General features: G+C 32.2%; 1 protein-coding gene and 2 non-coding genes across 6 annotated transcripts; 1 reads left to right on the forward strand and 2 right to left on the reverse strand.

The window, feature by feature from the left end:
• Window positions 1-3,457: 3,457 nt before the first annotated feature.
• On the reverse strand, window positions 3,458-3,577 carry LOC143069883 (U5 spliceosomal RNA). Its single transcript, XR_012976502.1, has one exon. It is a non-coding gene; the product is annotated as a U5 spliceosomal RNA (small nuclear RNA).
• Window positions 3,578-5,483: 1,906 nt separating this feature from the next.
• LOC143068497 (monocarboxylate transporter 12-like) lies at window positions 5,484-23,225 on the forward strand. 4 transcript variants are annotated; one of them, XM_076242600.1, is made up of 7 exons: window positions 5,484-5,630; window positions 8,564-8,782; window positions 9,556-9,702; window positions 14,236-15,039; window positions 15,345-15,395; window positions 17,338-17,891; window positions 23,159-23,225. In XM_076242600.1, exons 2-6 carry the CDS (start codon window positions 8,569-8,571, stop codon window positions 17,742-17,744), a joined length of 1,623 nt encoding a protein of 540 aa, XP_076098715.1. In that variant the 5' UTR covers window positions 5,484-5,630; window positions 8,564-8,568; the 3' UTR covers window positions 17,745-17,891; window positions 23,159-23,225. The 4 variants fall into 4 exon arrangements, with proteins under 4 accessions (XP_076098715.1, XP_076098718.1, XP_076098717.1 ...); XM_076242603.1 differs by lacking the exon at window positions 23,159-23,225 and adding an exon at window positions 15,771-15,895 and having other exon boundaries at window positions 17,338-17,472; XM_076242602.1 differs by lacking the exon at window positions 23,159-23,225 and adding an exon at window positions 15,689-15,895 and having other exon boundaries at window positions 17,338-17,361.
• LOC143069901 (U5 spliceosomal RNA) lies at window positions 20,598-20,717 on the reverse strand. Its single transcript, XR_012976519.1, has one exon. It is a non-coding gene; the product is annotated as a U5 spliceosomal RNA (small nuclear RNA).
• Window positions 23,226-26,908: the final 3,683 nt, after the last annotated feature.

Below are 26,908 nucleotides of genomic sequence, written 5' to 3' on the forward strand. Positions count from 1 at the left end.
AATTGCACAGTTAACGTTATATGTAATTACTTCTAAAAAAACAATAAAAAAATCGTTTAAAAAATACAAAAAAAATGCAACAGAAATTGTCACAGAAGAAAAAAATATAAACATATCGAGAGATGGAATAAATGTAACAAACCAAACAGTTCAACAAAAGTTCACCAAAAAGACAAAACGAATGAAATCCGATGTATTTGGTTTACAAAGAAAAGTTAACAGACCGAGAGATTTTAAACTAGATATGAACGACAGGTACTATTATATAAGAGTAGAAAATTTTAGTGGCTTCGAATAACGTAAAGTATGCATGCATATGATTTATGTATAATATCAAAATATTGAAATAATTTTACAAAGAGGTGGGAGCAAATTCCCCTAAATGTATACACAGCAGGGCTACGTTTAAAAAAAGAGAGACTGACGACATAAGGGGGACATTCAAAACTCCAAAGATGGACCTTACACGCATTGACAAAAACTAAAGACGAATACTAAGAAAACTTAAAGTAACACGAATCCCAATAGAAAATAGAGGTGATCTCATGTGCTCCGGCTGGAAAAACAGACTCTGCTTCACTAGTGACAATAGTATTGTTAATTAGAAATTAAAGTAAATCCACATCATTTAATGTAGCAGGAGGTTGTAATTCCCTATAGAAAAAGTTATGAATACTTAGCAATGGCATAATGTAAAATATTTTGCCGGCACCTTTCCTGAAAAATGGGTCGGTAATTCTTTAAACGTGATAATATGGGTTTTTAGATTCGCTTTAGACTGTGCTCCTCTTCCTGTCGACTTGTTCTTGCATTCATATGAGGCTGACTTCAGTCGAGATATTCTAAGAAATAAAGTAAGGAAATACTCTTTAACCTTACTTTCCGATACATAAATGACGTTCTCTCACTGAATAGTTCAGAATTTGGCGACAACGTTGAACGCATCTATCATATCCAACTTATACATTTACAGTAAAGTATGCGTCATATCTTAACTTACATCTTTAACTTGAAAATGGGGGTCAATCGAAAAAATGACGACATAAGAGATGATTTTAGCTTTCCATGTACCCAGATTCAAGCAGCGCATGTATACGGAGTATATATCTCCGATCTGATACGAAGTTCGAGGGCTTATATTTCCTAAAATTATGTTAATGGTAGAGGCTTGCTGTTCACAATAAAGCTATTAATACAAGAGTTCCAAGTGAAGTTGACATCACCCTTTAGTAAATTTTAAAGACGCCATCACGAGTTGGTTGACCGTTATAGAATATTCACGTAACTAATTAGTCTTTTGTAGACGAAACGTGCGTCTGGCGTAAATATAAAATTTTAATACTGGTATCTTTGATGATTTCATTCACAAATGATAGCGGATATATCCAAATGTCCTAACTACAATCCCATCCCTTTTCCCGAATTGTATCTTCAGATAGACTAACTACCGGGTTTGTACTTACATGAGCATCACCCACAGTTTTTGACGGAGGCCATGTTGCTGAGTCTTTAGTTTTCAATGTTCCCTGGTTCATCAGTTAAAATGTTTTGGAGACTTCGCTAAATTTTGCTTCTTATCTGAGTAAAATTCTTGTACCTGATTGTAATTGAATAAACACTTCAAAAGGATTTCAAAAACAATGATTCTGTATGTAGCTCTTTGCAATGAGTATGAGCTTCATGTCTTGCTATACTTTGTTTCATTAGAAAAAGTTGTTTAAAACACATGAGGTTATAAGTACTTTTTGTCTTCTTTTTTATGGATAACATTTATCGAGGAAGCTTCCTCAATTGCCTCAACGGAAACTACACCACTACGAAATTGCGTTGTCCTGCAGTCTGTGAGTCCAAAATAATTTGCATCCGGATTATTATTTGGGTAACCCTCAATAGGTTAAAAGTCATATTCAATTTACGGATGCTAACTTGATTTTCTTTGTTTGAAAAGATTGATTGATTGATTGTTGGTTGCTTTACGCCGCATGAGCACAAAAAGGCTATATCGCGGCGATTGTTTGAAAAGAAGGAAACTTAATACCATATATATGACAATGAGTGAAGGTCTGCTTCATGGCTACTCACAAATAGAAAAAAAAAGGTCGGGTGGTTCCTTGAGTTTACCTTGATTAATTGAATAAAAGTTGTAAAAGATGTACAAATCTTATTGTATGAATTACATACGTATTGAACTGGCTTTGGTAACGTGTTTCGTAAGATACGTTGGTAGACGAAGGTTTCAGAGGCAAAACATACAAACAGTGGGAGAGCTTTGGAAAGAAAAAAAAAACATAAATCGTATGATCGGTTCAGCATTCGTAAGATTTATCACTGGAAGAAAGACAACTCGGATTTCTCTATTATACAAAATTGTGTCGCTTCTAAAAAGTGACGCTCGAATCAAAAGAATAAAACGACCAAATAAAGTACAAAGTCGATTTTGATATATCATATTTTGAACAGCGGTAAACTACTGTTGTCTTTATTGAGAATTCTAACAAAAGTTTAGAGGAAATGCACCTACACGAATCACTGCTGATTCTATGAATATTTAACTACTGTTTTTAATGTCGTCAATGTATATAATGGTTCTCGAAATGGAGGAACGACATAACAAGACGTTCAAAACTTGAAACATGTTTGGCCGTGCACATCATTGGGAGGTGTTTTCCCTGACGCCTTTCAGTGTGCTAAGCGGATAAAACGTCATCGATAAATTTTAATTTTGATTTACAAAAAATATAAATCAGTTTAAGAATCAGGAGTTCATTTCACAAAAATACTTACGACTAAGATTGATCGTAAGTCATGATAAATTCAGAATACTTACGACCAGTCTAAGCCCTTAGTTTTTTGTGTGGAATCGACTTCAGATAACTATCTTTACGTTTTAATTGTATTGTCTTATTTTAAATTGAAACCTAGCTAGGAACGATCTGTGGACTGGCATTCTTACAATGAATAGGAAGCTATATTCGGGACATTTAAGTTCATAAATTATTGCAGCATGGTGTCATTTTGATATTATAAGCACGTATAAAATGTCATATCCTACATACAACCATCCTTGAAGATTGAGGCTTTAAAGAAAACATTTGAAACAAAGTAAAACATCTTAGTTTTGCACTAGAAATTTTCGGGCCCTTTATAGCTTTTTGTTCGGTGCGAGTCAAGGCTCCGTGTTGAAGGTCGTACATTGACCTATAATGGTTTACTTTTATAAATTGTTATTTGGATGGAGAGTTGTCTCATTGGCACTCACACCACATCTTCCTATATCTAGGTAATGATATCTGACAGAAAAATATATAAATATTATTTTGTTTAAAGGGTAAGATGGTTTGATAGAGTTCTACACAGATATTACTGGTATATTTGCACGACTAAACATAATTTGAAAAGTTACACCTGTAAATGTGATTATCTTTGTTTGGGTGGGAAGTCTTTATTTGTTTAATATTACCCTGAGTTAACAGGGTTGAGAAAAATTGTCTATAGACTCATTAAATTGTTCCTCTCCACGGAAATCTTTAGTAAAAGGCGAAAGATTTATTCGTGGTTTGAAGAGAAACCAGAGTAACATCGACAATGAAAAATTCAGTTTATGTATTAATAATATAAATTCTTTGCAATGGTATTGAAATGAAACCAAATAAGAAGAACTTGTTGCAAATACTTGCTTCTTTTGATATAACTTTCATTCTTTAATAAACAAGTTCATTAATTTCAAGTATGTATAAAAAATTAGTCTGCTAACTTAACTGTATAATTTATCAATTTAAAGTAAAATTAAAAATGTTTACATCAAGTCAAATATCCAAATAAAAGGGAGGTTATCGTTACTAATCTTCAATAACATATAGTCACTGATACTATGTCGTCGGAATTATATAAACACTTATCGGCATACCTTATAGGAACAGATCCATATTGTCTAAAAGGGGTCTTTTCTATATAGTTGGAGATATTATTTCGTTTTACTAAAGTTACAGTAACTATAGTCATATTTGTTGTCAATAAATTATAAATGTGCCGCCGCGATTCCGCAAAATGAAAGAAAAACAGCATAAAACGCCAGAAATGAATCAAAAATATTGTACAAAGTCTTGGACTACGAACTGCTCATAGGCGGATTTAGGGGGTGGGCCCAGGGGGCCCGCCCCCCCCCCTTTTTGGGAAAAAAATTGGTTGTTTATATAGGGAATCACTGAAGCGTGACTGGAGCGGGCCCCCCACTTATGAAAATTTCTGGATCCGCCACTGCTGCTTACGCTCTCTATATTGAACGGATATTTAATGTATGGAGGAGTGACACTGGCTGCAGCATTAATTTTGACTGAATAGATTTTTATTGAAACTCTCTGTAGATCTCTGTACAGCTGTCTTTTTGTAACATCATGGTTTATATGTGTAAACGTCATTGTCATGCCATCATTAAAGATCATAAATAGATTTCCCACATTACATACACAACGCATTCTTCAATATACTACCACAAGATTGGTGCAGTCATATTTGTTTACAGTTCAATCACTATTGCTCAATCATTAATAATCGAATAAAGTAAGAAAGGTTCCGAAAATTTTGGCGGGAAGAGGCTCGCAAGGGTAAAAAAGAAATATCCAAATGGCAAATTCTGTGGCATAGTGGAGGAATTTGAGACATATTGAGTGACCGGCAGAAATGAAACAGGCAAATTCGTTTGAAATATAGAAAAAAAAAAATTAGAATATATATGCGAAATAAAACAAAAGGTATTTTTTTTTTGGACAAACCGTCAAGACCCTTCTGAAAAAAAATGTTTGTTACTTAGAAATTTATAATGATCACCACAGTTCATCATTATATAAATACAATCGCAATCCTAGAAAAAAAAGAATAGTTCACTAAAAATTGTGTTTACTTGTACTGAGAATGAGCTTGGTCACTTGCACGCGGCAAGATGCACATAGGAATTGTATACAAATGCCCTTGGAATAGATCGGCATATCGATGTTAAATCCATATATGCACTGTAAAGTCCGCGTTGTTTAACTTCTCCTGGGAGTGCTGCTACCATAACACCAAGGCCTTTTCTATCAAACGGAGGGCTCCGTATATTGGCGGCATGCTACAAAGATAACGGATTTTCATTTTTTTTTATTATACGATTTGTTATAGCAAAAATCTGTAACTTTCAATAGTTCTAGTAATGTATTTTAATGGACAATAAGACAAGTTCTCGTTTAAATATTTTTAAATCATTTATAACAGATGAACGGAATATACATTCGTTTTCTTATATTTTGCTCGATAGCAATGTATAATGCTTGTTTTGATACAAAAACTAGCTTTTGATGGCTGTCGAATAAACAGTTATATTCACGAGGCTATTGATATGCTGTAAAATCCACAAAACACAGACAAAAGCTAAGTCAAGAATGATTTTAAAAAATGATTAAAAAAGATAATGAACAAAGAACAAGGAAATAGGAAACTAACCTATCAAGTCATTGAGGCTGCGCATTGACACGTATCGATTTTGCCAATACAGAACAGAAACAAAATGAAACCGCATTTATGACATAATTATAAATAATAATTTTATGTTTGAAACTGAAACAAATGGAGATTAAGCTGCAATTACTTAAACAGTAAGTCATTGTTATTTAATAATACACATTTACAATATATATATATATACATTGTGAATAAGAATGACAAAGCACTGACAAAGACATATAGCTATAAATACATCCGCATCAAGTTAACGATTTTTGTAGTGTGATTTATGTGTAAATGGAATATTATTGGTAAATAGAGTTGTGTACGGTTACCGGTATTGTAAATTTTATCAAAGCGTTATATGATTTGAGTTGATTATTATATAACGATTGTGATCGACGAGCTAAGGTATAGAGTGTAAGCTAGCTAGGGGACACCACTCTCGTCTTTTTTACTCGAAACAAATTAGAGTTCCCCCTTTTTCATTTCTTAACTAATGAATACATCAAAAGTTCAATGTAGAATGAAAAACTTAATTCAGATAGTTTTTCATTGCCCCCTACCCCCTCTTAACTTTATTTGGGAAAAAAAATGATTGACCAATAAGGATATATATATAAAATCAATATCAATTAAACAAAACTTGCAGCAATTTTGACCCCCACCCCACCCCCTAACTATTGGAATTAAGTTTTTTTTTTGTCCTTCCTTTATTTTTTTATGTCGTCCCTAAAGTAGGTGACTGCAGTGATGATTGAACACACAAACACACGTGACTTATGAATTTTGAACTGACATTATGTATATGAAGAATTACTATTCTGGTAGACAGACAGTTCGTCGATGGTTTCTATAATTAATATGATCTAAGATGTATCCCTAGCAACAGTTTATTTCTTTAGCTCATGTGAAACAATTATTACATAAAACATTTCAAGTGACTTACGAAGAAAAAAACATATCAATATCCTTTCTATATCAAATTTTCTTTCAGAATATACACTTAGTATAGTTGAGGTCAATATTATAAATATTTGATAGAATTTGTTACTCAGTGCCATCATCCAATTAATGTATCTCTATCAACTTTAAAGTGAAGATACTGCAGAGAATATCGGTTTCTCTAAATTGCCAATTTCCAAACCATAGTTATTGACCAATACTATAAAAATTTGAAAATTTGAAAGTAACGCTTTTTACATAATGGTTTCTATCTAGAATATATATGGTCTTTTGTTACTGTACACATGTATAAAATTAATAACCTAAATTACCTTAATATACAGCATTAATTTTTATATAACGGATATATGTATTTCAATACAACATTTTAAAGTTCATAATGGTCACGTGATAAACATACATGTGTGTGCACTCACACCAGTGGTTTGCAATAAAAGACAATATAAGGTAAGAACAATAACTTTATTTCATGCTTCCGATGTTGACATACACCAACAGTGATTATGGTCTGATTCGCCGTGCAAAGATACACATAGTAGCTGTATCTGTTTTTTTCTTTAAATATCTGAGAATTAATGAGTTAATTGTGTATAAAACACAAACCGGTCGACCTTCAAAACATTTTATTTCGTTTTTTATTATTCAGATTTTTCGCCTGAACATCATTACATTTAGGAAAAAACGATATAATGCATAGTAATGACAATGTTATGAGTAGGTAGTAAAGAGGAAACAATATCGCTGTAATTAATTTTGGACCTATAATTATATATATGCTTTACGAAATCACAACGCGCAAATTTGAGGAACGCCGATACCAGGACATACAATTATTTTCTTAATATGATTTCCATCTTTCCTAGTGCTCTCTTTTGATTAGTTTTACCGAGAAAAAGGGAAAAGGGGGGGGGGGGGGGTGAGCATTCTGTTCATGTTTGGATGCAAATGTGTCATCTAAAACTATCATACAAAGAACACATTTACATAATCAACATGGTATTTGGTTTTAACAACATGTCATGTTTAAATATTGCCAACAAAGCAATAAATAGCTCGGAACCGTTTCTTCGGTATTTAAATTTACTTAGATAAGAGTTTTGTAAAAAGAATTTTAAGCCGATCTTTCGATTTTTATATCTAAACTTAGAATTTGTGCATTGCATTATAAATCAAGACTTGTATTGACCTTTTTAAATGTTGAAAACATAGTTACTTTTATCGGTATCACGCTCGTATCACGTGTACAAAAAAGGAAACCACGGAGTACTTTTAAAAATCAACACAGTTTATCCGGCAAGAAGAGTTTGTTGTTTTTAAAAGTCGATAGGTCAGTGTTAGGAGAATGCAAGAATTGACTAGAACAAAGATACAAAGTCCGTAGGTGGCCTGTCAAAAGGCTTAATATTAGTACCTATTCAACTGGGTCATATCTTATATAATGACTTTATTTCAATGTGTTTGTGCTTATGAGCACATGTTGGTTTGTTATGATATGTTGAGAGTAATTTGTGTTTAGGCAAAAGTAAACTGTTTCGTTTTCAATGTCAGGGAACTATTTTAGTTGTAACATTGCAGATATAAATGTCATAGCATATTTTAGGTTTTTGTTGAACATTTTGTCTTTATATGTATAAGTTCATCTCGGTTGATGTTGTTGGCACGAGAGAAACATGTCCTTTCTTCTATAGCCCCGATATTTAGTCGCCTTTTTGCAGTATCATTGATGATGCAAATCCGTTTTATTCGTATGACCTGGCTATAAGGAATGTTTAGGATGACAGCTCAATCGAGAACGATATCGATGTTTGTCTGTGGGCTTGCGATACATACATTATCCTTTCCTTTACTTGCGTAGCCATGGTAGTAGTATCAAGAAATGTGATCTTAGAGTCAGTGATTTCATAATTGAATTTTACTTAGTTTTTTTTATATACGTCTAAACATGTGACAACTTTAAGACAGACATTTTGCATCGTATAAACGTGGCTAACGCAAATTCAAGATCTAACATTGTTGGGACAAATTTGAGATGAATTTATATAGTTACCTTCAATTCTTCTCTCTTAGCCCTGTACTGTCACATTGCCTCTCAGTGTTTCTCTTTTTTTTATTTTTATAGCTACAATGAATCCAAAATACAACGAAGAGAAGAACAAAGATTTAGATCAAGGATGGGCGTGGGTTATTATGGTAGCAGCATGTGTTGCTGGTATCATAAACGGATTACTTATCTACGGGGCTGGTGTTGTCCACGTGGCTCTACTACAGAGGTTTGAGGAAGACAATGCATACACAGCTCTCATTGGGTCTATATTTACAAGTCTCCTCTCACTCATAGGTACTTTATAATTAACCATTAGTACTTATATATATTTTCTCATTACTTACAAAAAAGAGTTAATGACAAGAGTTCATAAACGTTAGGCCTGAATTTCTATATTCGTGAAAAAACATATATATTTTTCTTTATTGAAGTTCAATGAACATTGTATCGACATTTCATTTTAGAAATTCCAAACCTAACATTTACATTCAACAGAAACGATATGCTATCAATTCACCAACAACCAAGGCATTAGTCTTTGGTAGCAACGGGAAAAGGTTTATCATATTGAGAAATTCATATAAAGTATATGTAGATATTTACATATCTTACGTTAATTGAAACATAGTCTTATCAGGTTAAATTTAGAAAAGAAAATGCCTAGTTTTCATGATACTGATATCACAAACCCAGTCGTCAGCAAAAATATTGATATAAAAAAGAAGTGATATGATTGCCAATGAGACAACTGTCCACAAGAGACCAAAATGACACTAAGGATTTTCTATCCCATGGAACAGATTTTATACAAAGCCTTATTTAGCAAACTTTTGTTATTTTCGGTTTCTTAATGCGATTTTACTTCATATTTGTTCAGGCCTTCAAATTGGTTTGATGCAAGCACCCCAGATGAGTCTTCTGTTAAAGAAACTCGGGTCTGTCGTACCAAACAATAAGCCTTTGATCATTGATGAATTTATACGTACAGTTCTATTTTAACGTAGAATAAGCTTTGATATTCTAAATATATGTCTTTTCCTACATTAACTGACTGTTTTCTGTTTTAGGCCCAATAGCCAGTATGCTTATAAATATTTACAGTTGTCGAATAACTATGATAGTTGGTGGCATTGTAATGTTCATAGGATTTGTTTCCAGCTTTTTCGCCTCTTATAATTTGAATTACATACTAATAACCTATGGAATTATATCAGGTATACAAATTATACAAAATAGTTTTTAAAATGATACATACATATAATATATATACTAGAACAAACCCGCGAAATCGCGGGCATATACAGCTTGTGCTGTTGTAGGATGATTTTTTGTAAAAGATAAAGATATTATGTATGGAGAATTTCATAAAAGGTATCAAAAGTCCTCTCCCTTTTTTCCAAAGTCTGATATTTGTTTCCTTTTTGTTAAATTCAATTATTTTTGTGTTTCTGGCCTCAGACCACAATTATTCTTCTCCTTTGCTACAATGCATCTTTTGGTAAAAGTCAAATCAAATTAAAAATTTGCATCGCTTCAAACATGAAATAAATGTAACTGCTTATATATAGACTTTATTAGTCTAATAAAATATGCTTATAGGACAATCATCAGTACTTTTTCTTTTGAGAGCCTTATTAACATGCCAATGGTTGGATATGAATCTTGTATAAATGACTGAGACCGACTAAGGCTAATTTGAGGGGTGGTCGGAGGGGTCCTGATCCCGAAATCCCTGGATTAAAAACATGAAGTCCCGAAATGCATAATTTAAAGAAATTCATATCCCGAAATCGAAAAATATATTCCCGGATCCCGTAAGGATCAATCCCCAAATCCCGAGCTTAAAAACACCCGATCCCGACGTCCCGAAACAGATCCTGCCTCCCTCTAATCTTTACCCTACTTTCATATTTTGCCAAATCACTACTTTCACTTTCAACAATAAATTTTATGCCCTTCCTATGGGCATTATGTGTTCTAGTCTGTGCATCCGTGCGTTCGTTCGGTCGTCCGTCCGTCTGTCTGTCCCGCTCAGGTTAAAGTTTTAGGTCGAGTTGGTTTTTGATAAAGTTGAAGTCTAATCAACTCGAAACTTAGTAAATATAGTGCCGATGTGGCATCCGTGTACTATGGACATATTCTTGTTTCCACATGTTTTACTTATTTTAATATATATGCAACTGGTATGACCATTAAATAGTAAACATTTCAAAGAAAACAGTAGACAGAATACAGAGAGTGTCTATATATTAAAGTAGTATAATCGTAGTTTACATGTAGATAAACGCGAAAAATAATTGCCCTGTTTAAAGAGGTATACTAGTTGTGGTTTTTGCGATCTTAACACCATGACACGGAGAACGATCTGATTGGTTTATTTATTTTTCATTTTTGTTATATATCATACGATTGGTTGTACTTGTGCTATTTCAAACCGGAAGTCTTATCTTTGACTAAAAGTCAGTCTGATGACGGAATCAACATCCGGACTCCTTTTTTGTCGTTTTTCTCCAAAAATAACTCAATCTGAATAATATAAGACTGGATGACAAATGCAACCATGCATGTTACATATAGAACACAGAGGCACGATGATTAATTTATCTTGGAAGGAAGAGAAGCGACACACAAAAAGAGGTCTTCTCGTTTAATAGTATAGATAATATCATTGATATGAAGTTAAGAAAGTATATCCTTTTTTGTTAAGTATCATTTTCAACTTGTTAAAGATTGGGCAAGTTGATACCAACATTAATAACCAGATGCTCCGCAGGGCGCAGCTTTATACGACCGCAGAGGTAGAACCCTGAACGGTTGGGGCTAGTATGGACACAACATTCAAGCTGGATACAGCTCTGAATTTTGATTGTGATTAAATAGTTGACACAGCATAGGTTTCTGACACAGAATGAATGTGGTCTAATGAACTTAAAATATTTTTTTTTGCTTTTGAGCAATTCACTATGCTGTTGAATATTAATCCTTTGATATTTGAAGAAATTTTCTTTTTCATTTCTGAAATCTGAAATAAGAAAAATTGAACCCCACCAATTTTTTTTTTCACCTTCCCCTTTCCCTTTTTCAAAAAATGATCTCAATTTAAGTTTGTAATGGAGTTTTAAACAATAACTACTCATTTAAATACATCATAAAATATAAAATGTCATGCAGTCATGATTTAAGTTGATTTAACTACTATTCTGGACAAAGAAAGATAACTCCAATGCAACATTTTATATTGGCAAATTTCCAATGAAGTTCATTAAACTAAAGTTTTTGCAAATTTCCAATGGAATTTATTAATAATAAAGTTTTTGGCAAATTTCCAATATACATAATTTAAGAGCAGTTTAGGTGAGATATTAAAGTGAATTACAATTACCAATCTTACAGTGCTTTTAAATTATGTTTTGTACTTAAGTAATAGTCCATTAACCTGGAAACCCTTTCCCCCCTTTTTTGCACCTTATTCCTTAACGGTTTGAGCCATAACTCCCGAAGACAATTCTTACTATCCCTTTGTGGTATTCCAATATCCAAAATCTAAATACATAGTTAGATTCATCATATCAAAGAAACCTTAGAATTCAATTTTGATGAATAATGTTCAATTTTGAACCCTTTAGACCTCAATGTAGACCAATTTGATAACCGGTTCTTAATATTAAAAATCTAAATACATTGTTAGATTCAGCATATTGAAGAACCCCATATATTGAATTTTTGTTGAAATCAAACAAAGTTTAATTTTGGACCCCGATTAGACCAACTTGAAAACTGGGCCCATAATAAAAAAAACTAAGTACATGTTTAGATTCAGCATATCAAAGAACCCCAATAATTCAATTTTTGTTAAAATCAAACTAAGTTTAATTTTGGACCCTTTGGACCTTAATGTAGACCAATTTGAAAACGGGACCAAAAATTAAGAATCTAAATACACGGTTAGATTCGGTATATCAAAGAACCACAATAGTTCAATTTTTTATGAAATCAAACAAAGTTTAATTATTGACCCTTTTGGCCCCTAATTCGTTGGGACCAAAACTCCCAAAATCAATCCAAACCTTCCTTTTGTGGTCATAAACCTTTTGTTAAAATTTCATAGATTTCTATTAACATATACTAAAGTTATTGTGTAAAAACCAAGAAAAATGCTTATTTTGGGACCTGTTTTTGGTCCCTAATTCCCAAACTGTTGGGACTTAAACTCCCAAAATCAATCCCAACCTTCCTTTTGCGGTCATACACCTTATGTTAAAATTTCATAGATTTCTGTTTACTTATACTAAAGTTATTGTGCGAAAACCAAGAAACATGCTTATTTGAGCCCTTTTTGGCCCCTAATTCCTATACTGTTGGGACCAAAACCCCCTAAAACAAGCCAAACCTTCCTTATATGGTCATAAACCTTTTGTTAAAATTTCATAGATTTCTATTAACATATACTAAAGTTATTGTGCAAAAACCAAGAAAAATGCTTATTTTTGGACCTGTTTTTGGCCCCTAATTCCAAAACTGTTGGTACTAAAACTCCCAAAATCAATCCCAACCTTCCTTTTGTGGTCATACACCTTATGTTAAAATTTCATAGATTTCTGTTTACTTATACTAAAGTTATTGTGCGAAAACCAAGAAAAATGCTTATCTGGGCCCTTTTGTGGCCCCTAATTCCTAAACTTTTGGGACCAAAACCCCCCAAAACAATCATAGATTTCTATCTACTTTTACTAAAGTTAGAGTGCGAAAACCAAACCAAATGGCTTCATACGACGACGACGACGACGCCAACGTCATACCAATATACGACCAAATTTTTGCGGTCGTATAAAAACTCGAAAAACTGTATTTTTTACTTTCTGAATTTTATTCACGATGTAATTTTTTTTATAATAACGTATTTTGGAAAGATCTTGAACTTCTAGTTTCAATATTGTACTGGGTACATCTGAATTAAGCAAATGTGTTAAGACTAAAAATGATTTGTTCGAGATTGCTTTGATATTTAAGGGTTTAATCCTCTTTTGGATCAGCATTTGCAAACTGAATTCAAGTATTCAAATAAAATGTGTTCCTTTTTTCTGTTGACTGGCAGCCTGATTCCTGTTTGTGATTAATTACATGATAATAGTCTTACCTTCGAAACTACTGTGCATTCATCTCTGCAAAATCTTAAATACCGATATTGGAGTTATTGCTATTAGCTCTGACTTCATAATCCTATTTATTATAAACAAGAGGAATTAACTTGTTGACGCAATGTGAAAGCTTGATCATTTAGAATCTTTTAATTTGTACGTTTTTCAATGTATCTTTTAATGTTCCGCTGGAAAGATTAAAAAGAGTCAAGAACACTAGAAATCTAACCGATGTTAAAGTAGTACTACTTTGATCATTTAAGATAAATAGTAAAAGAACATATTAATGGATAAAACATAAAGCAACTGATTTCTGTAAAATAACTTGGTCATTGAAAGTATCTAAGTATCTAATATAAGTATTTGTGAAGTAGCAGACTTCAAGAATATTTTTATTTTTGGAGAATTTGACATCTAAAAGAGCATATACAGTGCTTTACCCAATAAACGCGAATAAAGTTTACACAAGTAAGACGAATCTTTCACATGCGAAAATAAACTATACCTGTTTCAGTTTGAGCCAAGCATTTTCTTTAGAAATCATCTAATTTGTTTCTCTAGTATCATATATTTTTGCCCTCATAATAACATTCTTGATTTTTCTTTCAGGGACAGGTTTGGGTTTATGCGCAACGCCTCCACTTGTAGTAATTGGATATTTCTTCCATCTTAAACGTGGACTGGCATTAGCTGTTGTAGTCAGCGGTGCAGGAATTGGCATGTTTATCGCAGGTCCTATTTTGCAAGCATTAATTAACCAGTATGGACTTCCGGGTGCATTTCTTGTGCTCGCTGCAATCTCTAGTAATCAGATCGTAATTGGAACATTAATGCGTCCTTCCGACCTTGAAAATAAACACAAAATGGACGTGAAAAGGAAACGTGACATTGACATGTTGACTTCGAAGAGCAATAACAATATATCATACAATTTAAAGAATCTTCTTCATCTTGACATTTTATCAGATAAATCATTTATGTTTTGCAGTCTTCAGTATCTACTTTGGAATGTTCCTTTCTCTATTTTGCTATTACACTTAACAAATTATGCAGTTTTGCAAGGATCCAGCAAAGAAAATGCTGCCTTACTTATAACATACATAGGAATTAGTTCCGTCTTTGGTAGAATTATAACTGGGCTTTCAGTTGGCCATAATGGTCTAGATCCAGTTATGCTTAATTTTGGATTTAATGGAATCGTAGGTTTGTTGACAATACTATTTCCTCTATATTCCGGTACATTCCAAGGTCAAACAATGTTCACAATACTCTTTGGTTTATATTCTGGTGGTTTGACAACAATGATCAACCCTCTATGCATGGAATTGATTGGTGTATCCAAGCTGTCCAGTGGTATAGGAACAATGTATTTCATTGGTGGAGTTGGATATATCATAGGGCCTCCAATTGCAGGTTAGTTATTCAATTATACTTTTCTAAAACGGAGAAACCTGTTTGTTGTTAAATTATAATGCATATGATAACTAGTATTTACTATCAGTTGACAGAGCATTACTCTGAAATACTCTATGTCTAGCCTATTCTTAAACCAATCATAGACCTTGAGACATGTATATGTTTTTTCTTTTGTTACATATACATTTTTTTAGTTGTTATGGTAATTTGCACAATCACATTTTTATATTTATTTTCAAAACAACGATTTTTTTGAAATTTTCTGAGCAATTCAAAGTGTCTTATTTTTTTTTGTTTTAAAGGGATCCTCGTTGACAATGGTGGGACATACGAAGATAGTTTCATATTGTGTGGTAAGTTACTTTTGTTTTATTTTGTATGGTAAATAGATGCTGTTTTATATTGTGTGGTTAGTGACTCTAGTTCTGTCAATTTCAGTTTGTAAAAAAAAGTTATACTGCATTATACATGTTTTCCCCAAACTATTCGGGAAATGTCTTGGGTAAATTTTATCCAAATATTTTTTTGAAATTTTAAAATCTTGATCAGCATTAGAATAAGTTAATTTCAGACATGATAATGCAAGATAATTGAAAACCCGTTTCAAAACCGTTTTAATGTTTAAGAATTATTTCGTTTCTTTCAGACAATACAGCCAGCCAGCAGCATGAAGTAAAGGACAAAGCACCCAAAGAATCTAAATTTTAACATTTGATTTATTTTTGTAGCACACTTCCGGATAACTTTAAAAAAGAAGTTATAAAAAGTCTGATGACCAGATGGGTTTGATTACTATTTAACTGTAATGAAACTGTATTTCATAACAGTTATTACATCTATAGATGTATTTTTTGTAAGTATACAATTTGACATATTTTGAGAAATGAATATTTTATAGTTGCTTACTATATATACACTTGAATATATGACAAGGTACTTGGCGGAATAAAAGTAGTTGGGTAAAACAGTTGGTAAGTGCAAACACCTATCATATTTCTTTTTTCTTCTTTTTGTAAATTTTATTGTGCTGTTGATATGAAGAAATATTTTAAATATATCTGGTGGGCTAAGTTAGTTTGTTTTATTACTGAAAAGTTGATGTCGAAAATAAGATATGGCCAATTTTACATATTATCATTTTTAAACGGAAGTGGATGATTATAATTTTGAAGTCTTATTTCGAGAGTCATGACAGCAAAAGTATATATAAATGCTAGTTATTAGGCTTATAACGATCTTCAATGATATAATATACAAATAATTGTATACAGAAATAACAGCAAATGAGTGATGTTGCAAATAAATAGTTAAAACATTTACAAATATGCATATGGAATTTGAACTCAAATCTAAAGAAAGTATATGCCTCTTATTTTCCGTTAAATAAACTGAAAAATATCTTAAATGAAATATCTGTTTGATAAAAAATCAAGTAAAATCAGTAAAGCACGATTATAAAATTATCATTTACAAAACCAATCTACAAATTGTCTTTAGAATTTATAAGCTGTTGCTAAGAATATTTAGGAAATATTAATATCTGTCTGTGGTAAAGACAAATTCCTGTTTAGATTTCGGAAGTGTGAGGATTCATAGAGTATCTAAGAACATATTCACTAATACAAATGTAAATCTTTACAATCTTTACAAACGTGATTATGTATCCGAACGCATCAAAATTGAAAAAATAAGTAAAAAAATGCATTTTTCGAATTTTAGTTTCAATTCTATAAGTACAATTTGTACGTTAATTCGAACACACATTTTGGACACCGTTTATTTGCAATTAATAACCACTACGCATTGCTTTCTCTGTTAACATATATTTACTATTTATTCACTGCAATTGATTTATTTCCTTTGTTTTAAAAAAAAAAGGTAGAATACATTTAAATTTGATTTGAATGTGTATAAAAATAACTCATCAAAGATATATGGCTTAGAATTATGTGGAATGGTTGTTGCATGTTGACATTTGAAAGGTTTAAATGGCAATGATACAATGCAGCTTTCTTAAAAACAAAATATGCGCCTTTCATAGAGGATATTTTTTTTTAATAAAGACAAAACTTGTAACTTACCATCAGTGAACACCATATAAAGTAATTTTTTCTTTATATTTTTTTAATGTATACCAGTCGTGTGTTGTCTTTCAGGAAAACGGAATTAGCAGAGAAACTTTTTTTTGTCACAATGGCAGTATGGAAGATATTGAAAGCTTATGAAGGGTCATTGATTTCATGGAATGACTTAGTTAAAATCAATTTTACTTGCATCTTATTTTATATGTTCCAGGTGTTTTATTTCTCCTGGCAGCAGTTTTTACATTGATCTTAAACAACTGGAGAATTCAAACAAAAGAGGTAGTTGTGGTATCATCAGAGAATCTCAAAGATCCTTCATTTAGCATATGGGATGATGAACTGCATCCTGACGTTGATATATCAATTGATATATTTCCAAATCATATATGTCATTCTAAAGAAATTATAAGCGAACACAGTGATATTACCGACAAAAATGCTGACGATAATATTCAAGACAGTGTTGACACAAAACTGATGTATGAAAAATTCAAACACAGTTTAGATAACGGTCACAAGGCAGTTGCAATACCACCAAATACGTCGGATAATGGCCATATATTGCAACAGGATCATATTACTGACGAAAATACCCCTATTAATGCTCAGTGCATTTAAGTGAAACAAACCTTAAGTTGGTCTTTGATGAGCAAGATGAAAAATCTCTGCTTTTTGTTAATGCATATATCGAAGGTTCGAGATGTTTTAATCATTAATTCGTTTATAAACTAAGGAAATACCTTTGTATTTTTTTAATAATTTCAGGTATTCTGCTTTTCATACTGTATTGTATTAACACCTCCAAACCACATACATGTTCAATGGGATATCGACTTGTAACCTTTCAAACATATTTATAGAAAAATATCCTCTATTTACATGGTTGTATAGTCATGTTTTCAATACAGATTCAAATTTTGACAATCTTCTGGTATGAGGCATGATTAGTAAATAATATTTGAATCTCAGTGTAGAATAGAGATTATTAATTATGTATTTTTTCATACATGTCTTATTGACATAACCAATTATGTTTTGCCTTTTATACAAGGTATAACTGTTATGATCATTTATGTTTTGTCTCTTTATACTGTGTATAATTGATATGACATATTATGTGTTTCCTCTTTATACAGTGTATAATTAACATGACCAATGCTTGTTGTCACTTTATACAGTTTAATTGATAAGACCATTGGTGTGTTGTCTATTTATACGGTGTATAATTGATATGAAACATTATGTTTTACCTCTTTTTACTGTGTATAATTTGGTAAGACCACTTGTGTGTTCATTTTTAGCTCACCTGGCCCTAGTGAGCTTTTCTCATCACTGTGCGCTGTCGTCCGTCTTCTGTCGTCCGTCGTCGTTAACTTTTACAAAAATCTTCTCCTCTGAAACTACTAGGCCAAATTTAACCAAACTTAGCCAAAATCTTTTATTAGGGTATTTAGTTTAAAAAATGTGTGCGGTGAACAAGCCAACCAAACAAGATGGCCGTCATGGCTAAACATAGAACATAGGATATAATGTAGCTTTTGGATTATAACTCTGAAACCAAAGCATTTAGAGCAAATCTGATCTAAAAACACATCACCATCACCAAAACACAATTTTGTCATGAATCTGTCTGTGTCCTTTGTTTGATATGCACATAGACCAAGGTGAGCGACACAGGCTCTTAAGAGCTTCATGTTTAAGATGCATTTTGTCAAATAAATAAATTAAATTCATTTTGAATTTCACATTAATATGGCCAAATACAGAGAAAAAACAAAGATACTTGGGCGGCAAATAAGAAAATTAGTCGAAAAAAAACAGTTGACTGTGACCACAGGAAAAGAAAACATATTCCAAAAAAATGAATAACATAATTGAGCAACGAAAATCCCATTAAAAACAGGGAGGGCTGAACTTGGGTGTTCTCGAAACTAAAACTTGACATGATTTAAAAAGTTTTCCCAGGACAAAGGAAAAACAGGAATATAACAAGTAGAAACAACATAGACACAGATATTTAGAGACAAAATAGCACAGAGCACAACTAAATCATAAGCAATATAGAACATGTTTCAATTAATCTACAGGTGAACTCAAGTGCTTAGAAAAGGTAAAGTTCTTGCTCTACTGGTGATGATCGTGTTCTACAATAACCTGGCGATGCCACATTTTGAAATTCACACACGAGGAACAGAGGAAGGTCGAAATACTGCATATTACATCTGAAAAGGGTATTCCACAACATGATGACGCCCGTAAAACTATCGAAATGGATAGAACATTACTCAATTGGATGATCATATAGATGATTTTGGTTTTATGTTAATATCTACTTAATATAGAGGAGCTGCTTACAAGGAAAATAAACCAAAATATATGTTGTCTTCTCCCAAAGGAGATAAATGTGGCGATTAAGATCATTTTCAGGAAACTCCAAAAGGTATGTCTATATGTTGTCTTCAGATGTTAGAAATAACCATGTCAAAACCACGAGTTCGGAAAATCTATTTCCTCGATATCTGCAACAAATAATTAATTTATAGAATTTGTACGTAACTGGTGATTTTCTTCTTTGTATAGCGGCTTTTGCCGGATTGTGCTATCTCTATCTGCGCTTGCCCTGTAACCTGTTTCAGCAAGTAGTTGATAACAAAAGTTATAAAAATATTGGTGTGGCATAGAAGCAAACACAACTAAATCAAACAGATAAACTGTTGCCTACCAGAATGGAAAACCGATTGAAATAGACATTGTGTTTTATACCTATTGATAATAATGAGATAAAAGAAAAAAAATGATAGAAATCTTAATTACTAGTACTATAATGTAACGATAGAGCATTTAGTGAGCATTTAGTGAAAGATTCTTGTTGGTTCTAAATGAATTAAGTTGTGTACCAATTGACTTACCTTAGCAAGAAGTCGTACCGCTTTATATCTAAATCACTGTGTCAACTTTAATAGAAAAGTTATGGTAAATGATAAAAAAAAGTTAAGCTTTTTGTTATGCTAACGATAATATTGAAAGCTAGAGAGAAACTATAGCATACTTATAAGGCTCACGCTGGATCCCCACCAACTAAAAATGTTTAAAAATCAGTGAAAATTCTTTTTTATTTTGTCGTGTCGCTAGTTATAAGTTATGACAGAAACTTGACCCAAAGCTAACTATTATACAAATATGTATTAAAACTGTAAAGAACACCAAAACCAAGAGACCACAACAAAACATTAGAATCCGTCAAAAGTCAGGTTATTATATCCATAGTTGTGTTTGATGGATATTGAAACGTATGAAAAAGAAACGACCGTTTAATATTCTCATGGGTGGGAAGAGGAGGATTTTTAAACTTTGAATATTAAACTTCTTTAGTTGATGGGCATGTTATTTTCTTTTCCAAACGGACATTGATACCAATTTCAAATAGGCCTCTGTATTAATTGTGTATTGAGTATTATTTGATTGTTATGTCACCCTGAGTTAACAGGGTTGAGAAAAATTGTCTATAGACTCATTAAATTGTTCCTCTCCACGGAAATCTTTAGTAAAAGGCGAAAGATTTATTCGTGGTTTGAAGAGAAACCAGAGTAAATGTAACCTAATAAAATTTAGTTTGTATATCAATAGGATAAATTCTTTACAATGGTATTGAAATTGAACTAAATGAGGAAAACGTGTTGCAAATACTCAATTCCTTTAATAAATGAACAATCATAAATGATGTATTTAAAAAAATTTAGTTATCATAAATCATTATCATGCTAATTTTAATAGTATATGCTGTCTGTATGGAATAAATTAGAAAAAGATAACATTTCGTGAACTATCAAAAGAAAAGGGAGGTAATCAGTGTTCATCTTCGATAAATAATCAGTTTGTACACACATCAATGAGCACATACACATATATAAGCATAAACTTGGGGGCAATATTTTCTTTTTCCATGTGTTCTCAACTTCTGATATTTTGTTTTTTTTTTATTTATTTTGTGTTTGTTATTTGTTATTTGTTATTTTCTATTTCATATCCATGTGTCGCATATACAATTTTTTTTTTAAATATCAACAACAAACCGACAAAGTGTTAAATATATATATGGAATTTTAAGAATGCGAAGTTATTTGCTGTAGAACTACAGAGAAGGAAAAACTGAAGTCAAAAGCTAAAACATTTTTTTAGTCATCGTAGCAATTTTCTTTCTTTAATCATTGTTAATTTTGCAACTAATCATCAGCTACCACCCGCAAAGAAAAACGAAAAATTAAAAAATCATCAGCATAACAGAGCCCCCCATCCCAAAAAAACATTAAAATGGAAAAGGAATGCGAAGTCCAGACCCCATTTGGTCGGAAAATATTATTGTTGTTACTTCAATCTTAGGGACTTTCCGTTTTGAATTTTCCTCGGAGTTCAGTATTTTTGTGATTTTACTTTTTAGTCAAAATATTTTCACCAAGTTTATCGTTATATTATGACTATTATCGATTTTTTTTAATTATCGTTGAAATGTTTTGTCCGTGTTTCCTTGGTTCAGCTAGAGAACTTATATTATCAAAGTATTAAGGTAACACGATACCAAATAGCAGATTTCCCGATTTCGGAAATACACTTTGGTTATATATAGTTTCATTTTCAGAAATATGAAATGAAAAAAAAAATCATATTTCTTTTTATTGTTGTAATTTTGAAACGTACACGTCAATTTTGTCGCCAAATTTACATAGATGTATAGGAAAAATGCTTTTATTTCAACTTATATTTTTTAGCAGGTAAATAACCAGTACTTAAATGTATCATCTCATTTACAATTACAATTACGGAGGGACAGTTTGAAAAAAATACAAATGCTAAGATAACTAATCCTCTTATTAACCAAATATCAAGCTGAGACCATTTTGCTCTGCAACGAAAAAAATAATTTAAATGAAAAAGGAAATCATATTTGTTTGTTTTTTAACAAAGATAAAACTTATAACTTACCATCAGTGAACAACATATAACGTATTTTTTTATTTATATTTTTTTAATGTATACCAGTCGTGTGTTGTCTTTCAGGAAAACGGAATTAGCAGAGAAACTTTTTTTTATCACACGGGCAGTATGGAAGATATTGAAAGCTTATGAAGGGTCATTGATTTCATGGAATGACTTAGATATCAATTTTACTTGCATCTTATTTTATATGTTCCGGGTGTTTTATTTCTCCTGGCAGCAGTTTTTACATTGATCTCAAACAACTGGAGAATTCCAACATGAGAGATAGTTGAGGTATCATTAGAGAATCTGAAAGATCCTTCATTTAGCATATGGAATCATATATGTCATTCTAAAGAAATAATAAGCGAATACAGTGATATTACCGACAAAATGCTGACGATAATATTCAAGACAGTGTTGACACAAAACTGATGTATGAAAAATTCAGACACAGTTTAGATAACGGTCACAAGGCAGTTGCAATACCACCAAATACGTCGGATAATGGCCATATATTGCAACAGGATTATATTACAGACGAAAACACCCCTATTAATGCTCAGTGCATTTAAGTGAAACAAACCTGATGAGCAAGATGAAAAATCTCTGCTTTTTTGTTAATGCATATAACAAAGGTTCGAGATGTTTAATCATTAATTCGTTTATAAACTAAGGAAATACCTTTTACTTTTCTACATTGGCTAGAGGTATAGGGGGAGGGTTGAGATCTCATAAACATGTTTAACCCCGCCGCAATTTTGCGCCTGTCCCAAGTCAGGAGCCTCTGGCCTTTGTTAGTCTTGTATGATTTTAAATTTTAGTTTCTTGTGTATAATTCGGAGTTTAGTATGACGTCCTTTATCACTGTACTATTATGCATATTTTAGGGGCCAGCTGAAGGACACCTACGGGTGCGGGAATCCTCGCTACATTGAAGACCCATTGGTTGCCTTCGGCTGTTGTTTGCTCTATGGTCGGGTGGTTGTCGCTTTGACATATTCACCATTTCCTTTCTCAATTTTATTTGTGTGTTTTTTTTTTTTTAATAATTTCAGGTATTCTACTTTTCATACTGTATTGTAAACACCTCCAAACCACATATACGTGTTCAATGGGATATCGACGTGTAACCTTTCAAACGTATTTATAGAAAAATATCATCTATTTACATGGTTATATAATCATGTATTCAATGCAGATTCATATTTTGAAAATAATCATTGCACTGAATATGTGAATCTAAATGTTTTAAAATATACTTATAGAATTTAATATCGCTGTAGAATTGAGATAATCATCTATACATGTATACAACTGATGTGCTCAAATGTGGATTGTATCTTTATATGGTGGGTGATAGATATGACCAATTCTGAGGTGCCGCTTTATACAGTTCATAATAAGCCTGTCCTACTATGAACAAAAGTGTAAGAATATTCTGGTATGAGTCATAATTAGTATAGGATATTTGAATCTCTGTGTAGAATTGAGATTATTAATTAATTATGTATTTTTTTCATACAATGTCTAATTGATATAACCAATTATCTGTTGCCTTTTTATACAAGGTATTACAGTTATGATCATTTATGTTTTGTCTCTTTATACTGTGTATAATTGATACGACATATTATGTGTTTCCTCTTAATATTGTGAATAATTAATATGACCAATGCTTGTTGTCACTTTATACAGTTTTTAATTGATAAGACCATTAGTGTGTTGCCTATTTATACGGTGTATAATTGATATGAACCATTATGTTTTACCTCTTTTTACTGTGTATAATTTGGTCACAACAATTATGTGTTTATTTTTTATATTGTTGAACATAAGTGTGCATGTTTAAGATGCATTGTGTCATATAAATAAATTAAATTCATATTAAATTTCACATTGATATACCCAAATATAGAGAAAAAACTAAGATAGTAAGGCGGCAAAAAAGAAAATTAGTCGAAAAAATCAGTTGAATGTGACCACAGAAAAAGAAAACATATTCCATAAAATAAAAACAGAGTTGAGCAACGCAAGTCCCATTAAAAACAGGGGCTGAACTTGGGTGCTCTTGAAACTAAAACTTGACATGATTTAAAAAGTTTTCCCAGGACAAAGGACAAACAGGAATATAACAAGTAGAAACAACATAGCACAGAACACAACTAAAGCATAAGCAATATAGAACATGTTTTAATTAATCTACAAGTGATCTATCAAGTGCTTCGAAAAGGTAAAGTTCCTGCTCTACTGGTGATGATCGTGTAATATAATAACCTGGAGATGCCACATTTTGAAATTCACACGCGAGGAACAGAGGAAGGTCGAAATACTGCAAATTACATCTGAAAAGGGTATTCCACATCATGATGACACACGTAAAACTATCGAAATTTATAGAACATTACTCGGTTGGATGATCATATAGATGATTTTCGTTTTATGTTAATATATACTTAATATAGAGGAGCTGCTAACAATGGAAATATTGGCCCATAACTTTCAAAGTTGTATATATCTTTATGACGCTACACTATATTCGTCTTCAAAATATTTGTGTTTTAAAAGTTGACCAAATAAGTATTTGGAAAAAAATGGCGGGGGGGATGGGGTCCCATAAACCAAAATATATGTTGTTTTGTATAGAGGATTTTGCCGGTTTCTGCTATCTTTGCAACCTGTTTTAGCAAGTAGTTGATAACAAAAGTTATATCATCTTATAACAGTATTAAAACATTTGACTTTTCTTCTCTTTACACGAGTATTCAATATTCCAAACTAAAAGATAAATTGAAAGAGTTGGTTTTGCTTTGCTTCATAAAAAAGAATGGCCAACGTAGATGCAAGTATCTTGTCTTAGGGAGGGATAAATCCTACTTTGTAAAGGATCACTCTGATTCAAACAAAAAATTTTCTGAAACTGATATTATCAAGATGCTTGATTTCTTGATTGACAACATGTTTGTTACGTTCGGAGGACGTGTTTTTCAACAGTCTGTCGGCATTTCAATGGGAACAACATGTGCCCTCTACTTGCCGACTTGTTTCTTTATTATTATGAGGCAGACTTCATGCAGGAACTTCTAAGGAAGAAAGACAAGAAGTTAGCAATATCCTTTAACTCTACTTTCCGCTATATAGATGATGTTCTTTCACTAAATAATTCAAAATTTGGTGACTATGTGGAACGCATCCATCCCATCGAACTAGAGATAAAGGATACTACAGATACAATTAAGTCGGTCTCATATCTTGACTTACATCTAGAAATTGACAATGAGGGTCAGTTGAAAACAAAACTTAACGACAAAAGACATGATTTCAGCTTCCAATTGTGAACTTTTCATTTCTAAGTAGCCATATTCCAGCAGCACCTGCATACGGGGTATATATCTCCCAATTTATACGATATTCCCGTGCTTGCATTTCCTATAATGATTTTCTTGATAGAGGGTTGCTGCTCACAAGGAAGCTATTAAATCAAGAGTTCAAAATGGTGAAGTTGATATCATCCCTTCGTAAATTTTACGGACGCCATCACGAGTTGGTTGACCGTTATGGAATAATCATTTCACAAATGATATCGGATATGTTCCTTACGTCGTAACTACAATCCCCTTCCCTTTCAGGCGTGTGACCTACCGAATTAGACTACTTACCGGATTTGTTATCACATAAACAACACGACGGGTGTCACATGTGGAGCAGGATCTGCTTACCCTTCCGGAGCATCTGAGATCACCCCTAGTTTGTGGGGTTCGTGTTGTTTATTCTTTAGTTCTCTATGTTGTGTCATGTGTACTATTGTTTGTCTGTTTGTCTTTTTAATTTTTAGCCTTGGCGTTGTCAGTTTATTTTAGATTTATGAGTTTGACTGTCCCTTTGGTATCTTTCGCCCCTCTTTTATAAAAATATTGGTGTGGCATAGAAGCAAACATAACTAAATCAAACAGATAAACTGTTGCCTACCAGGATGTTTAAAATTTTACAAGATTTACCACTGGAAGAAAGACAACTGGGATAAGTGCAAAATTTTGACGCTTTAAAATAAAATATGTCTATATTTTTTACGCTTATAGGACAATACGGGAAAATCAATTGAAATAGACAATGTGTTTTATGCCTATTTGATAATAATAAGATCAAAGAAAAAAATGATAGAAATCTGAACTATAATAACGATAGAGCATTTAGTGAAAGATTATTGTTGGTTCTAAATGAATTAAGTTGTGCACAAATTGACTTACCTCTTCTTGCTAAGTCGTACCGCTTTATATCTAAATCACTGTGTCAACTTTAATAGAAAAGTTATGGTAAATGATAAAAATGTAAGCTTTTTGTTATGCTTACGATAATATTGAAAGCTAGAGAGAAACTATAGCATACTTATAAGGCTCACGTTGGATCCCCTCCAACTAAAAATGTTTACGAATCAGTGAAAATTCTTTTTTATTTTGTCGTGTCGCTAATTGTAATTTATGACAGAAAATTGACCCAAAGCTAACTATTAAACAAATACGTATTAAAACTGTAAAGAACACCAAAACCAAGAGACCACAACAAAACATTTGAATCCGTCAAAAGTCATGTTATTATATCCATAGTTGTGTTTGATGGATATTGAAACGTATGAAAAAGTAACGACCATTCAATATTCTCATGGATGGGAAGAGGTGGATTTTTAAACCTTGAATATTAAACTTCTTTAGTTGATGGGCATGTTATTTTCTTTTCCAAACAGACATCGATACCAATTTCAAATAGGCCTCTGTATTAATTGTCTAACGGGTATTATTTGATTGATATGT

This window comes from Mytilus galloprovincialis, chromosome 3 (genome assembly GCF_965363235.1).
Source record: "Mytilus galloprovincialis chromosome 3, xbMytGall1.hap1.1, whole genome shotgun sequence".
Lineage (NCBI taxonomy): Eukaryota > Metazoa > Mollusca > Bivalvia > Mytilida > Mytilidae > Mytilus > Mytilus galloprovincialis.

Excerpts from the sequence above, each read along its gene's own strand:
- LOC143068497 (XM_076242600.1), top strand. The coding sequence starts at position 8,569 with ATGAATCCAAAATACAACGAAGAGAAGAACAAAGATTTAGATCAAGGA. Across the intron at positions 8,783-9,555 it reads AAGTCTCCTCTCACTCATAG|GCCCAATAGCCAGTATGCTT; the intron begins GTACTTTATAAT and ends TTTCTGTTTTAG. Across the intron at positions 15,396-17,337 it reads AGATAGTTTCATATTGTGTG|GTGTTTTATTTCTCCTGGCA; the intron begins GTAAGTTACTTT and ends TATATGTTCCAG.